The sequence below is a fragment of the Stegodyphus dumicola genome, chromosome 1 (assembly GCF_044657685.1).
Source record: "Stegodyphus dumicola isolate Sdum_Otavi_A_Nest chromosome 1, ASM4465768v1".
In the NCBI taxonomy this organism is placed as follows: Eukaryota; Metazoa; Arthropoda; class Arachnida; order Araneae; family Eresidae; genus Stegodyphus; species Stegodyphus dumicola.
The window spans coordinates 78,489,874-78,506,529 of NC_140768.1; the positions used below are offsets into that span (position 1 = coordinate 78,489,874).

General features: G+C 35.9%; 2 protein-coding genes across 3 annotated transcripts in view; one reads left to right on the forward strand and one right to left on the reverse strand.

The window, feature by feature from the left end:
• The window catches only part of LOC118185451 (XK-related protein 4-like), a 46,828-nt gene extending 32,674 nt beyond the window's left edge, over positions 1–14,154 (forward strand). The window contains exon 4 of the mRNA XM_035355297.2: positions 13,263–14,154. Within this exon, the coding sequence (XP_035211188.1) occupies positions 13,263–13,867 (605 nt within the window). The 3' untranslated portion in view covers positions 13,868–14,154. The remainder of the gene's footprint in view (positions 1–13,262) is intronic.
• LOC118185450 (ninein-like protein) overlaps positions 1–16,656 on the reverse strand; it is a 212,267-nt gene that overhangs the window by 148,327 nt on the left and 47,284 nt on the right. The window lies entirely within an intron of this gene.

Consider the following 16,656-nt stretch of genomic DNA (forward strand, 5'->3'; position numbering starts at 1 on the left):
AGTTTCGTAAAGCTGGCAACAAATTCCATAACAAATTCCATAACATGAAGACAACAAATTCCATAACATAGTCTATTACTTTATAGGGGGCACTTCAAGGTCTTTTCGACCCTCCTTCATTTGTGATCGTAACGCATGTCATCATCATTGCACAGCACTTATTTTTTTCTTCCTCATTTAAGATTATAATTCATATCAATCTTCATTTGTGTTCATTTTTTCACAAAGAACGTCAAAAGAAACAGGAGACGCGCCAAACGGAAATGAAGTGCGAAAAGAACAATTAGTAGACTCTACCATCTACCGCAGCTGTTTTTACCATGGTTACAAGGCAAGATGGGAAAATAAGACGGAAGCGATTATTCTAAAGTAACAGACTATAATTATAATATATAATGAAAATTTTACTGTTAAAGTAAGTGAAATTATGTATAAATAAAGCGTCGTATTTTTATTGCAGTTGAAAAACCTACCATTTTTATTCATTCTCTAAACAGAACCCTTTGATTTTGCTAACACTGGTTGAAATATTTAATGATGCAATTATTTTAAATCAATGACTTTATAAACTGTTTCTCTTTAGGGAATGAATCAAAAAAGGCAGGCTTTTCAACTACGATAGTTTAGATTTAATTAAAAATTAGTAATTTTCATATTTTACTAATCATTAATTTCATATTTTATTATTTATTAATTTAATTAAATTTTCATATTTTACTCTACGACGTTTAATAAAAAGTAGATAAAATTCAAATATTTGCTCCGATCTTCTAAGAAGGAAGTTATGAAAATGCTTTTTATCTAACTAAATATGTTTTGTAAAAGGAGTGAAAGGTACAAAACTGGAGAGGGGAGGAAATTGCCAAAACTATATAATTTAAACTATTTGCAGTCAGTCGATGGCAAGAAAGCCGATTTAGAGGTAGCAGCAAAGTGAATTATATTAAACGCAAAATATTGAACTTCAACATGTGTATGGCTGGTGATTTGAAACCATAACTTTTAAATTAATATTCAACATACGTAAAAGATATCTTTTAATTTTTTTTCGGGGGGGGGGGGTCATTTGATTACGGCAAAGCACACATGCGATATCTTTCTATATTACCTTTCTTGGCTGGCAGAGATGCTTTCGTGGAGGACATTTAAAGGGAAAAGGGCATGTATCCATGTTATCCACAAAAACTCCAATGCAGCTATCCCGTTCCCTGAAACTCGAACCCCGATCGAACTACCCGTATTACAATATTTGTAATTTTCAAAAGTATGATACCGCAAAGCAGTGTTTCCCAACCTTTTTTGTGCTATGCCCCACCTAATCCTTTCTAAAATTTTTAAGCTTCCCCTAGCATATACATAATTTTTAATATTTAAAAATTTAAATGTTCACGAAAGAAACTTGAATGATAGCTTTTAAGAAAAAAGGACTACGAAATTTTGTGAGCAAACACAGTAAGTGAACTTTAAAAACATGGTGAACTGAAATTCAAGAAAAAACTCATTTTAGTGAAAGTTTTTCATTTTAAGTATTAGTAATTTTTATTATTTAAATTAAGTGAGTTCCTTGCGCTTGGTACTTGCTGCAAAGAAATTTTATGTCAGGTTCCAATTTAGATAACTTGAGTTTCAAGTCTCCCGATTTCATTATATCCAACCGATATTTTTTTTTTTTTTTTTTTTTTTTTTTTTTTTTTTTTTTTTTAAGCAGCAAATCATTTATGGCACTAAATCCGCATTCAGCAAAATATGAAGATGGAAGCGGTAACAATAGTTCTCTTGCAAATTTTGTTGCATTTGGATATCTGATTCTGGTTTCCTCACAAAGCTATGCCATCGCTCCGTTTATATTAAATAAAGCTTTAATTGACTAATCATTTTGCATTTCTGCGAGTTCTTCTTTTTCTGCATATTTGAAATACGAGTATCAGCCAAATCCACTAACATTGGCTGCATCATCCAAGTTGGGAAATCAATTTGTTTTAAGTTACAAAATCTTTTAAATCAGCCGATAAAATTTTCAATAATTCAACAAAGATAATGAAACCAAATATCTTCCTTTTGCATCGACATAAGTTTTATTTGCTCCTTCAAGTTGGTTATTTAATATATTTAATTTTTCAAAGATATCGGCTAAATAACCCACAATTGCCTTGTTATCATCCGTTAACGGATTTTTCATTTCAGGTTTGTCGCTTACAAAATAACTAAGAGTATCAAATAGTTCCATAAATCTTTCCAAGCAGTTCCCTTTCGACAGCCTTCTTACTTCAGTGTGACGTACAAGTCTCATATAGTCTTCATTTTGTTCTCCCTAAAATAACTTGAAAAGACGTTCACATTTTGCCCTAGCTTTAATAGCATTGATACACTTTATAACTGAATTTAGTATTTCATTTAGAAAGGCGAATTGTTTTTAGCTACCAGGTTTTCTTTATGAATAACACAATGCACAAGAAGCATTTTCTGGATTCTCATCTTTTATCAATTTTAAGCAACCCTTTTTCTTATTCCCTGCTTTATTTCATTTTTGAACCATCATATTAGGAGCACCATCTGCAGTACAAGATGTATTATATTTTTATTGGTATATTTTTTATATCTAAGTAATTTTTTAACTTACTATAAATATCTTTGGAGGTAGTGGTGCTTTCTAATGATTTACAGAAGAACATTTCTTTGGCAAAATCCCCTTTATGAATGTAGCTTACATAAGTTACAAGTACGGCTTCACTGTCTCTCAAAGTTAATTCATCCATTTGCACCGAATTTTTTTTTTTTTTTTTTTTTTTTTTTTTTTTTCCCGGCTTTTCAACAACTTGTATTTCAATATCCTCATTTAATCTTTCTTCTGCAAACAGTATTGTTATTTAGTGGCATAGCTTTAACGTCATTGTCATCATTCAATTCTCCCCTATAGTACGGCTTTTCCCAGATTAAGCGATGAGTAATAAAATTTTAAAATTTGATAAATAGCCTCAAGAGCACGATTAACAGTTGCATTATGAGCAGTAAATAGAGACTTTAATATTACTCTTTTTTCAAAAATTTTCCTTAAAGTGTGAAAATAATTCAAATCCGAATTAATATTAGCATTATGTTTCGCCTTCAAATGTGCCTCAAGACGACCTAGTTTCATTGATTCGTTGGTCAGGCATTACTGGCATAAAAGACAAAAGTTGACCGTTTAATGGACCTGGTATGAAACCAAATTTTAAATATGCCTCCGAATACCGTCGAACGCTATTTTCTTGCTTGCACCCCTCATTTCACTACGGGCAGAAAGAAATAAATATAAGATCAATATAAACAAAGCTGAAAGCAGCTGCTGTTGCCATTCAAGGAAAGAATAATATACCGGTTGCCATTCCTACAGTAAAAAATAAAATAAATTCGTTGGCTGAAATGTGCGAGAAACGTCTGGAAAGCATAATGTGTCAGTTATTTAAATGCCTTTAAAAGCATTTTAATGTCCATGTCTACAGCGATAATTCTTTATAAAATATTTAAAATGCACCGCAATTTAAAAACTTTTTGACGTATACATCACTTACATTTTTCTTTATTTTGGGGAATAAAAAATGAAATTTCGAAAACTTTTGACTTCATGAAACATATTTAGAACGTCCTTTGTCCCCTTAAAATCTGGACGAGTCCATTTTCGAATTCCCCCTTTAACAGTCGCATTGCCCCCTTGTAGGGCGTGGGCCCCAAGTTGGGAAACACGGGTTTAAAGCAATTAGCGGAATGCACAGGTGACAGGTGACGGAGGACGGGGACGCCTGAAGTTTAACAGAGGTTAACAGGCATATGTCCCGCGTCCTCCCCTGGAGTTTATTTAATAGTTATAAGTGTGGATACATGGCCATACAGGGGCAACTGTTTGACATCTGGCATTTGAAGTACATTTGAATTAACATACAGGCACGGTTTAAAAAAAAAAAAAAAACTTAATAGGTTATTAACTAAAACACATTTTGTTTTCCAAAATAAATATTACAAGCAAACTGAGGGATTAGCCATGGGAAGCCCCCTCAGTCCCATCCTGGCTGATATCTACATGCATTATTATGAATCAAAATTGTTTGAAACTTTAAACTTCCCGGCATGGTTCCGCTACGTAGACGATACTTTTACCCTGTTTGAAGGTAATAAAGATGATTTAAATAGAGTTCTTTCAACAATGAATTCTATTGATCCTGCTATTCAGTTCACTTTTGAACTTGAGACTTGCAATTCTCTTCCGTTTCTCGACATTCTGGTCACACGTAACACATCCAACTTCAGTACTACAGTTTACCGTAAACCTTCATCGGTTTGCCTTCCACCACACTTTAAATCATGTCATCCGACTAAACAAAAGTTAGCTTCATTTTATTCCTATGTTTTCCGTGCTCTTCAAGTTTGCTCCTCCAAACTGGCCCTTGATGAAGAACTAAATTATTTAAAAGCAATAGCTATTGACAGGGGCTTTTCACCCAACATTATTAATCAAGCAGTTAAAAAATTCTCATCTCAACACACCAAAAGCCACACTCTTATTTTAGGAGATTATAAAAATTCTGTTGTCATTCCCTTCTTTCCATCAATTAGCTATAAAGTTGCACATATTTTGCAGAAATTTAACTTTCGGGTTGTTTACTCTCCCATCAATAAAATTCCAACTTCTATACTCAAGGACCCCATTCCGGATATGAATTCCTGGGGTATTTATAGGATTCCTTGCCAGTGCGGTTTAATTTACATTGGCCAAACTAAGAGAGCCTTAAAATTTCGTGTCAAAGAACATGAAGCATATGTTAGAAAAAAGGAAACACAGAAGTCTTCTGTTGCTCAACATTGTTGGTCCGAAAATCACACTTTCAATTTTTCTGCTGCCAAAATTATTCAAAAAACATCTTCCATTGGAGAACTGGATTTTCTAGAGGCATTTCACATTCATAAAAATCTTTCTGTTCTAGTTAACGATCCTAATTCCAATCCAAATTTGCCTTCGGCTTTTAGAGAAATTATGTTTTAGTTCTGGTTTCGCCAACAGATGGCGCCACTTGCTTATTCTTGTCCAGGCTTTCTTATCTTATCTAAACATTATTTCCTATCTTGTTCATTTGCGGTTTTGCAGCTGAAGATGATGGTTCGGTAAAACCATCGAAACTAGTCCTGTGAAAATTTTGCAAATTAACGCTGATTTTTGTTGTTTGACTTCTGAATTAGTATTTATTCGGCGTGTTATTGTGTCTTAATTAATAGGTTATAACAAAAGAAGAAAATTAAACACCTAAAAATGGTGTTCGATTTTCTTCTGCTCCCTATGCAGTCAGAGATTAGATGGTAGAGCATTAGAGTGCATATGTCAGTGCAAGTAATGCATGTAAGCCCTATTACTCTGGCTGACAGAGGTCCTGGCCATATGCTGCAATGGTGGTTATTATTTTGCAGATTTTATTTATGGCCGCTCTGTTTTTGGCTAGGAACTTGTGAAATGCTGATATATTGGTTGGTATCGGGAAGTGGAACTGTACCGTGAGTGGGCACTGAAAGATATAATGGTCCGGTGACCCCTCACCCCCGCGGTTGAGATGGTGCGGCGGTAGAAGTAATCCGGGAAGGGACCATGACCAGTAATGAAGTTGGTAAGGGGAGCAATTGCCATAAGGCGCTCCGTGGTTACTTTTGGCAAGAAGCTATGCGCTCTCCTTCCCGTGTCGCCCTGATCCCATTCTCTTTGCCACCACTGGATAGCGGCATTTCGCAGTTGACTTTTGAGGAAAGATGGTGGTGCTGATACTGATATCGGTCTGGCATTTTGGTTCGAAGCAGCCTCTTTAGCGAGTTCATCCGCTGTCTCATTACCCATGTTACCTGCATGGGCTTTAATCCATACTAGGTCAACATGTGCGTGCCAACATGTATCTTTTAGGATATGCTGCAGTCGTATGATCAGCGGGGAGGCGTGACTATGTTTGTCAAGAGCAAGCAGTGTCGACATACTGTCTGTATAAAGCTGCACATGTGTGATGTTGTTGAGCGCCACGTATTCAATGGCAGCTGTTATGGCAACTACTTCTGCTTGAAAAATGCTATTATTTGGATTGAGGTGCCCTTTCCAATGGTGTGCAGCATGGCCTTGCCTGTAGTATATAAAGGCACTACCTACACCCTCAGCAGTTTTCGAGCCATCTGTGTAGAACGCGTGCATATTAGGGTTTCCTTCTGCTTGACTTCGTGACGGTTTGAGGATAGTGTGAATGCCAAGTCCCTTGTGTGCTGGGTGCGTGTGGAGAGGAGTACATGGATGTTCGTAATTTGCAGGGCTATGTAAGGTGCCTGCAAAGGTTGCGTCTTTCTGTAGATGTATTATTTTAGTATATGTGGCCTCTAGCTCCGCTTGGATATGAAGTGGTATGATGCCTGCCAAGGTGAGTGCTGCATAAGTTGCAGTGGTGCGGTAGGCTCTGCATAAGCCTATGGCGAATGGGCGCTGTAGTGATAGGAGTTGCTTAACCTTGCGTGCGGTCATGGGTTGTGCCCATATAGCTGCCGCATAGAGTGCCACCTTCTCAGCTACAGTTTTATAAAGTGCCTTTTGAATGTGGGGATTCCGTCCCCAGTTCCGGCCTTGGAATTGTCGTGATCTCCTGGCAATTGCAGATGTTTTAATCTTTTGTGCCTGGATATGCGGAAGCCAAGTCAGACCCGAGTCCCATATTACCCCAAGGTACCCAAGGTAGTATTTTTACGACTTTAATATTCCGGCCTTGTAGTTTGATACATGGGCTACGTGTTGGATTTGTACCCTTTCTTGGAAAGATGATAGCAGTGGATTTTGTGGTGGATATTTTGAGTTTTAGCTCTTCGCAGAGGTTGGCAAAGATAGTGCATGACTCACTGCCATGGGCTTCAAGCTCAGCGCGTGTGCGGCCTCTGACCAGTAATGCCGCGTCGTCCGCGTATGCAACTAACACAGTATGTTGTGGCCACCTTTCCTCTAAGACTTTATTAAAGGTGAGGTTCCATAGCAGAGGCCCTGCACAGGACCCCTGTGGACATCCTCTCACTTGTGTTATTGAAACAGTACTACTGTTGTTAGAGATCATCAGTTGCCGGTCTGCCAGATAGTTGTCCAGAACTTGAAAGATATTTCTTGGGCATCTTGCCTCTCTGAGGGCCTGCCTGATGGCAGGCCACCAGAGGGTATCGAACGCACTTTGCAAATCTATCGATATAAAAGCCGTCTGGTAGCCCTGCGATTTGTTCTGAATTATGACTTCATGGATTCGCTGCAGGGCATGAATGGTAGAACTGCCTTGTTTGAAGCCAAATTGTCTTGGGCTAATGCTTTGGTATTGATGTAGATGAAATTTTAGCCTGTTGACGATGAGCTTCTCGTAAATCTTTCCCATCGCCGACAGAAGGCAAATTGGCCTAAAGGAACTCGATACTAGGGGGTCTTTATCCTTTTTTAAAAATAATACCACATTGCCTTTTTTGAAAGCTGTGGGGAATATTTTATAATGCAGAAGCTGGTTGTAGTATTTATGGAAGTAGGATGGTCGTGCCTGATATGCAACTTTGATAATTGCGTAATCGAGTCCGTCTGGACCCGGGGCCTTTTTTAGTGGCAGATACCGGAAGATATTACGTATCTCCTGTGCAGAAAACTGTATATCGTTCGGTGTGCATGGCGAGCTTGTATCTTCTCTAATTTGCCTCTGTTCTGAAGTATCTGCTTGTGTATCATCTGTAGGAAAGATAGCATTTAAAAGTTCCTTGGCGGTGGAGGCCGCTACGTCCATAGTATGTGGTGCTGTTGGTTGAACTGGTACTTGCGCTGGTTGGAAGATCTTCTGCGTTGCCAGTTTGTGTAAAATTCCATATGGATTACTGTTACTGGTGCAGAAAGATCTCCAGCTGTTAATTTTAGCTTCAAGAATTGCTTTCTTGTAGGCGGCCCTTTCTTGCCGAAAGGCCGTAAGGATGTTGGAAGCTACAATTTCGTTGGTAGCAGATCTGAGGCGGCGGCGCAGAGCTCTGCACCTCTGTTTCATCTCTCTCAGTCTTCCCGTCCACCAGGATATGCCTTGGAGTTTTTTGGCGGTCCTTGTAGGGAGGATCTGCTGACATATTTGTCTGAGTAATGACAGAATGTGGTCTGTGTAATCATCCAGTTCTTGGGGGTTGGTAAGCTCTTCTAGTATGTCTTCTTCTCTGATGAGCAGCTCCTGAAAGGCATTCTTCAGTCGTCGTATCTTTCCGCCCGGTAGTTTGAATCTCTGGAGGATATTAATGCTGGCTTCAAGTGTTAGTGTGAAGCGGATGTATCGATGATCTGAGTTACTCTCATCATCTAGAACATCCCATGAGCTAAAGTTGTTGGCAAAATTAGCAGTTGAGAGTGTAAGATCAGGCCATCCTTTATGATAGGTATTGTCATAGGTTGGTTGTGCCCCTTGACTATTATGTAAATGTAGATCGTGACAGGCCATAAAGTCTTCCATGTCTCGCCCTTTAGGCGTTGTGTCTTGGTAGCCCCATATAGTATTATGTGCATTGAAATCTCCTCCAACGACGTGAGGTACTGTTGGGCATTTCTGTTTCACTCGTATAAAGTTGCAAGTCACATCCGTAAGACCTTCCGTGGGCGGGGAGTAGACGGAGGTTAGGAGGAATTGCTGCTCTTCAAAGATGACTAGAATAGTAACGAAGTCTCTTTCTGTGGTTACTACGTATGGAGACCAGGAGGGGTTGCAGCAGACAATGGCTGCCCGTGGTGCTTGTTCTGCATTGGCTTTCTTCTGAAAAATTTTCCATGCCAGTGGTAGGCTTGCCACTTGGCCCTCGCGACAATAAGGTTCTTGAATTATCAAGAAATCTAAGTTATATTGAATAGCATGCTGGACTACCTGCGTGGTCGCGGCTATTGCAAGTTTCAGAAAAATAAACGATTTGTGTTCTAGCCTTTTGGGGTGTATGTAACACACAAAACAGCTTTCGCTAACATTCTCTATTTTCGCTACCACTATCTAAATTTTCTGAAACGTTTTCACCACTTTCATTCGAATCACTATATTGCAATATTTTTCTTCACTGGTGGAATAATATCCCTGTCATCAGAGTCACTTTCATATTCATCCACACTAAATTCATCATTACTGCTATCTTAAAAAAACGTTTCTTTCATCACATTTTTGCCATGGTGAATAGAACATTTTTTTTTGCGGCCAAACAACCGATTAAATACTGAAATCAATGAAACATTAAATCACATTCAACTAAAATTCAGCTGTAAATTACAATCGCGTGATCTTCAGTGCAGTACATTGTTGGCATGTCTGAGAGGCAAAAACGACGCCAATCTTTGGCAAGTGCTTTTGAGGAGTACTTCGGGTGCAAGGGTTAAACAGCATTTTTATAAAGACCTCAAATGCCTTACCAAATAATACATTCAGTAGTTTTAGTGCTGAAATGATGAATTGTTTTGGTTCCACTAATTCATCATACTTGTCAAATAAATAAAAAGAAAAATCTTATTAAACCTTTGTCCTTGCCGTTCTTGAACGAAAAGTAAAATTGTTAGTAACTGCAACTAAAATTTTCCAGTGATTAAAACTGCTGCAAAGTAAAGGCTTATTTTGCTTGATTCATTTCTTAAACTATAATAATTTGGTCTAAAGCGAAACATCTAAGATATATTTAATCAAGTAATCTTTTTGAAGCACTTGCTTTAAACTAAATCGAGCGAATTTTCGTTCATCACGCGACAAAGCGTAATTTTAAAGGGAAAAAAAAAGTTTTAATCAACTACCGATTGCAACTAGTTTTTGACCCATACCTACATTCATTCATAACTTTTAGTTACAAATAAAGTACAAAGCCAATTTAACACTTACAGTTTGACGTTGTATACCTGAAAAAATGTGAGGGCAAGGTTTGCAATGCTTAAAACACTCGATATTTTCTCACTAAATGTATCCAAATAATTGACAATTCTTACTATGTATGTATGTATGCACATATATATATAATTCCATAAAAATGAGAGAGGGAAACGATAGCTGAAAAATGAGGGAAAAAGTAAAATTTGAAAAGGGAAGAGGAGGAGAATTTAAGTTCAATAAAAGCAAGATATCGTATCTATAAATTTAAACAATAAATAAACATTTCTAAAATGAAGATACTAGCCTTTTGGGGTGTATGTAACACACAAAACAGCTTTCGCTAACATTCTCTATTTTCGCTACCACTATCTAAATTTTCTGAAACGTTTTCACCACTTTCATTCGAATCACTATATTGCAATATTTTTCTTCACTGGTGGAATAATATCCCTGTCATCAGAATCACTTTCATATTCATCCACACTAAATTCATCATTACTGCTATCTTAAAAAAACGTTTCTTTCATCACATTTTTGCCATGGTGAATAGAACATTTTTTTTGCGGCCAAACAACCGATTAAATACTGAAATCAATGAAACATTAAATCACATTCAACTAAAATTCAGCTGTAAATTACAATCGCGTGATCTTCAGTGCAGTACATTGTTGGCATGTCTGAGAGGCAAAAACGACGCCAATCTTTGGCAAGTGCTTTTGAGGAGTACTTCGGGTGCAAGGGTTAAACAGCATTTTTATAAAGACCTCAAATGCCTTACCAAATAATACATTCAGTAGTTTTAGTGCTGAAATGATGAATTGTTTTGGTTCCACTAATTCATCATACTTGTCAAATAAATAAAAAGAAAAATCTTATTAAACCTTTTTCCTTGCCGTTCTTGAACGAAAAGTAAAATTGTTAGTAACTGCAACTAAAATTTTCCAGTGATTAAAACTGCTGCAAAGTAAAGGCTTATTTTGCTTGATTCATTTCTTAAACTATAATAATTTGGTCTAAAGCGAAACATCTAAGATATATTTAATCAAGTAATCTTTTTGAAGCACTTGCTTTAAACTAAATCGAGCGAATTTTCGTTCATCACGCGACAAAGCGTAATTTTAAAGGGAAAAAAAAAGTTTTAATCAACTACCGATTGCAACTAGTTTTTGACCCATACCTACATTCATTCATAACTTTTAGTTACAAATAAAGTACAAAGCCAATTTAACACTTACAGTTTGACGTTGTATACCTGAAAAAATGTGAGGGCAAGGTTTGCAATGCTTAAAACACTCGATATTTTCTCACTAAATGTATCCAAATAATTGACAATTCTTACTATGTATGTATGTATGCACATATATATATAATTCCATAAAAATGAGAGAGGGAAACGATAGCTGAAAAATGAGGGAAAAAGTAAAATTTGAAAAGGGAAGAGGAGGAGAATTTAAGTTCAATAAAAGCAAGATATCGTATCTATAAATTTAAACAATAAATAAACATTTCTAAAATGAAGATACCAAAACCTGATTAAATAGGTATTGTAGCATCATTGATTACAACATTCTAACAGGACAAATATAAACCAAGTTGCCGATATAAGCACTTAGTTGTCTTTAAACTAATGTTTACTGAAGGTGAAACATAAATCTCAGAAATTCGAAATAATGATATAGATGTTCTACAGGTGAATGATATGCATTATAAAGATATTCGCAGGTAATCAAATCAAGTATGCGATGCCTGTACAAATGCAAATACAGGAAACGTTGGCGCAAAACTTTCTCCCAAGAAGGAGATGAGCACTGCTATGAAGACAGTAAGAATCGAAGAAATTAGTATTCTACAGGGGGAAACTATGATAAGGCATTATATCTAGAACAGCTTATAGTAGTTTTTACAGCTCAACTAGAGTTGAAAATGTGCACGGCATGTGACAAAAAAAAATGTAATATATGAAAATAAAGGCTTTTTTTATTAGCATTTCTTTCTGCATTTTAAATAATTCACGTTAAAAAGAAAAGAGATTTTAAAAACATAAGGGCATCATTTCAAAACTGAAAAAAACTGTATGAATAAAAAACAAAAACACCATCTGTCGTCAAGCAAAGGTATTTAAAAGCACTCTTAGTAATAAGAATTCGCAATATATTCAGATGTCTAGTACCTTCTGTAGTTTTCGGATTCATGATGTCTAGAACATCAAAACTTCCATAAACACACATTCGTTAGCATAACAAAAACTTAAAGAGTAAACTATTCCATGAAAAAAAATTTTCATGGGCGAAACTACATATCCCGTTCGTCACAAAAATATTATCCCTCTCAAGAAACCTGTTAAGTTAGATCTTTCCTCTCATTCCTGTTTGTTGAGCCACCAAAGAAGTATCTTAGAGGACAATAGCTTTCTCAAAGAAAAAAAAAATAGTATAGAAAGCTGCTGAGAGTTTTTTAAAAGCCATATTTTTGCTCAAGAATGTATTTCAAGCTTGAGAAATAATGAAGCAAATGTAAAAATGGTTTCGGAATTATGAGTAAAAGTAATCGTAAGAAATTGAACAAAAATGAAATAAAGAAGGGTATGTAATTTAAAAACTATTTAATTTCATATATTGCTGACAAGTAGAAGAAATGAACATATCACTAAACAACGAATTTTGCTTAAGATGAGTTCTTTTGAGGACGAACTAGAAACACAATTGTTTCATTACCAACGAAGAGTTGAGTCAATTCTATTACAAAATCTTCCATAAAGACATCCTCCTAAAGAAGGCAGGTAGTTCATTTTCTCTGCAGTTTATGAATAAACTTATGCATAAAAGACAGCCTTTATTTCTACTCAAATATGTGCAAATTTCCTCAACAATGGTATAATTTCATTAGTAAAAACAATAATTCCATTACTTTCGATAATTAAAACACTTTTGTGTTGAGGTTCTAACAATATCCATTCTTCCAATCTCTCAATTCAGATCAGTATTTCAAAAACTTTGTTGTTCTAGCTTCAGCTGAAGAAATATGTGAATATGCTTTCAATGTATCGACAACACGTAATAAAACACATGTATACAGAGTTCATAACGCAGTTCTTTTGACAATTTTCTTTGGCTACTAGTTTATGTATAAGTTCTACTACGGACAAACTTCACAAAACTCATGACACGTACTAAAAGGATAGGCGTAATTTTTATTATGATTTTTAATGAATTTTAGTAATAACTGATATTTACTTTTATGACATAGATGTATTTACTACTCTTACCAGCCATATCAAAGAGTAACTTCAAACAAAAAAATTTCACCCTATTCCCTTATTATTATTATTATTATTATTTTATGCATGATTTAATCTGTGAGTAAATTTTATTCTTTTCAATTTTTCAGTTTTTATACAAGGTGCTTGTGCAGCTTCTTCTCTTTTCCAACTCGCCTGGTCCATTACATCCTACAACAACGCCCTCCACCGTATCATGATGGGTAAAAAGAAAGCCAAGAGCGTAGGCAAAGTGCTCCAATTCCTCTGGCACTTCTGCACAATAGGATCAAGGGCCTGTACTTTGGCTCTATTCACCAAAGAATACCACTTCTGGCTCTTCCCATTTTGCATAGGACACTGGGGAATCATGACAATATGGGTTATGCACCAGCAAACACGCTTTTGTCGCAAGAATGGCGAGCTCCACCAATGTAAGGAGTACATGTGCAATATGGTCATCGGAGTCGCCTATGTGATATATTATTTGAATGTCAAGGCAGAGCCAACCAGATACAAATATTCAGCGTATTATGCTATAGTCTTCGCAGAGAACTGTGCTCTGATGACTCTGTGGTTCCTGAGGAATGACCCAGGTGTCTGGTATCACATACCAGCACTAGTAGCAGTGTTCTCTAGCTTTGCAAGTGGCATCGTTTTTATGTTATTTTATTACGGGTTTTGTCATCGAACGTTAAAACAGACAAATGAGAAACGTGCAGCCCACTGTTGTTGAATTTTACAGCTGATGTAATTGTTCTTTTTTTATACTCTGAACAGCGCATGATTGAAGAAGGAGCGCTTTAAAGTTGTAATGTTCTTAGTTTGTTAATAAATTTTCATAATTAGATGAGATTTAGAAAAGTATACAGCGGTTAATGATTTTGAAATACTGTTAAATTGACTTCAAACTGCCACTATCTTGTATCATTGCACAAAAGTTCAATCAACATTTTTAATGTTTTTGTGCATCAGATTTAAAAAAAAAAAAAAAAAAAAAAAAAAGCTTTGGATGAGCAAAAACATCTAAAATCGTTTATTGAACAGGACTTATTTTGAAGATTTAATGAAGAGCAAGAATAATACGTATATATACAGTTATTTTTTACAGTTTTACTACAGAAGATACTTACCAAAAGAGTCCATTCCAAAGGCAATAAAAAGTAAAACCACATTGTTTAAAAAAATTGTAAAATGTTAGATGTTTTCCTTTCCAATTTTTAAAAGAATGTTTTTAATATCAAAAATTTTTACTATGTGAATTATTATTCAATAAAAATATAGTAATCTTGAAAGTAGCAATATATTCATTATTTTTAAGAAAAAATAGACTGCGTAAAGCATAAATGAGAGAATAATTCCTTTTTATGTCAAATACAAACAAAAGTTTGATTTTTAGAGAAATAGTTATTCATTACTGAAATACATTAAATTATGAGTTCGGTAATGAATCAAATATCTTTATAAATAATTAGGAAGAAAACGGGTATGTAAAAAGATTAATTTTAATTGCATTATAGTTTATATTTTATAAATCAAAAGTATGATAAAATAAAAACTTCAATTCCGTATATTTCCTAAACTAACAAGATAATTTTTCTGAAACGAAATCACTCTCCTATTCAAGCTTGAGGGTTTATTTTCTATGAAATATTATGACTTTATAAAATCCTGTAAGTTTATTTCCTATGAAAATTACAAAATCTGCATAATCACATAATACACACACAGGCACCAAAAAAAAAAAAAAAAAAAAAAAAAAAATGCGAGAGAAACAGAGAGAGAGAAAAGAAGAAAAGGCATTATGCAGTAATTAACACTGAGCTGATAACCAAATAAAATTTTTAAAAATGTCCATTCAATTTTATTTCAACTGTAACAGATGCTAGTTTAACTAGTTATTTGCAAAATTCACAAATAGAACACTTAAATAAACAACTGAATTATTTTCATCCTCTGCGTAATAACTCATTTACACTCGTGTCCATAAATTAAGGATAATTCGGAGTCACGCGGAAATCGAACTCTAAAATAAATATATCACCTGTAAAATCACTACACACATCTTCAAGAATTATATGCAAATTTTAGGAAGTAACCAGATGACACCGATGGTACGTCACAATGACGAGAATGTAAGAGAGTGATATATAAGGAATACAGGCAAAGAAGTAAAATTGTTCGCAGGCACTTTATAAGCATTTCAGTGCAATAACCGAATAGTTATGACACAAAGGACGCATTTGGATGATTTTTTACGTGGTAGAATTATCGGCCGTCTGGAATGTGGGCGTACCCAACTGGAAGTATCAGACGAACTTGGAATTGTCCAGAGTGTCATCTCCAGGCTTTGGCAACGATTCCAAGATTATGGATGGTAATGTGAGTAAACGTTACAGCACAGGTCGCCCCAGAGTTACAACGCCGAATGAGGACCGGTATTTGGCAGTTACTGCCAAAAGCAACAGGCGGAGCACAGCCTCAGACCTATCTCGTCAGCTCTCTTCAGCTACTGGTACGACAATTTCAAGGCAAACTGTGTACAGATGCTTAGGGCAGATTGGTCTATATGCTCATAGACCTGTCAGATGCGTTCCACTTACTGCAACTCACTGTCGCCTGTGGTTAGCCTGGAGTAGAGAGCATGCATTATGGACACCACAACAGTGGGCTTGTGTGATGTTTTCCAATGAGTCCAGGTTTAGCTTGCAGTCTGATTCTCGCCTGACTTTCATATGGAGAGCTCCAGATACTCGTTACCACCAAGAAAACATCATTGAACGACACCATTACGGTGGTGCTGGAGTGCTCGTTTGGAGTGGAATTATTCTGGGTTCCAGAACTGACCTGCATGTTCAAATTGGAACCATGACAAGCCAAATTTATCGGGACGTCATTCTGGAACAACATGTACGTTTGTTTCGGGGTGCCATGGTCGCACATTTTGTGTTTACGGATGACAACGCCCGTCCTCACCGTGCAAACATCGTAAGCGAATGACTTCAATTGGAGGATATCACCCGTATGGACTGGCCAGCATTCTCACCGGACTTGAATCCAGTAGAGCACGTGTGGGACATGCTTGGCCAACAAGGTGCAGCCTGTCAACCTCCTCCTACATGTCTACCGGAACTTCGGAGAACATTGCTTTTTGAGTGCTGTAATATCCCCCAAGATCAGATCGTTAATTTGATACTCAGCATGCCTAGGCGTAGTACAGACTGTATTACATCGTCTGTTAACAATCATACCAATGTATTAACAATCATACCAACCATGTAATATTGGTTTTTTGTAAATACGTGTTTTTTGTAATTTGCTCCAGGGAGAAAAAAAATCGCTAATTTTTTTAATAATATCAAACATATAGAATCTTTTTTTTTTTTTTTTTTTTTTTTTTTGCTCTTTACCTTTTGTTTAATAAATAAGCTTTACAAATAAGTCAAATTTGTTTTGCTTCTAACTCTTCCTTTGCCTGATTTTGCATTATCCTTAATTTATGGACATGAGTGTATTTCATCTACC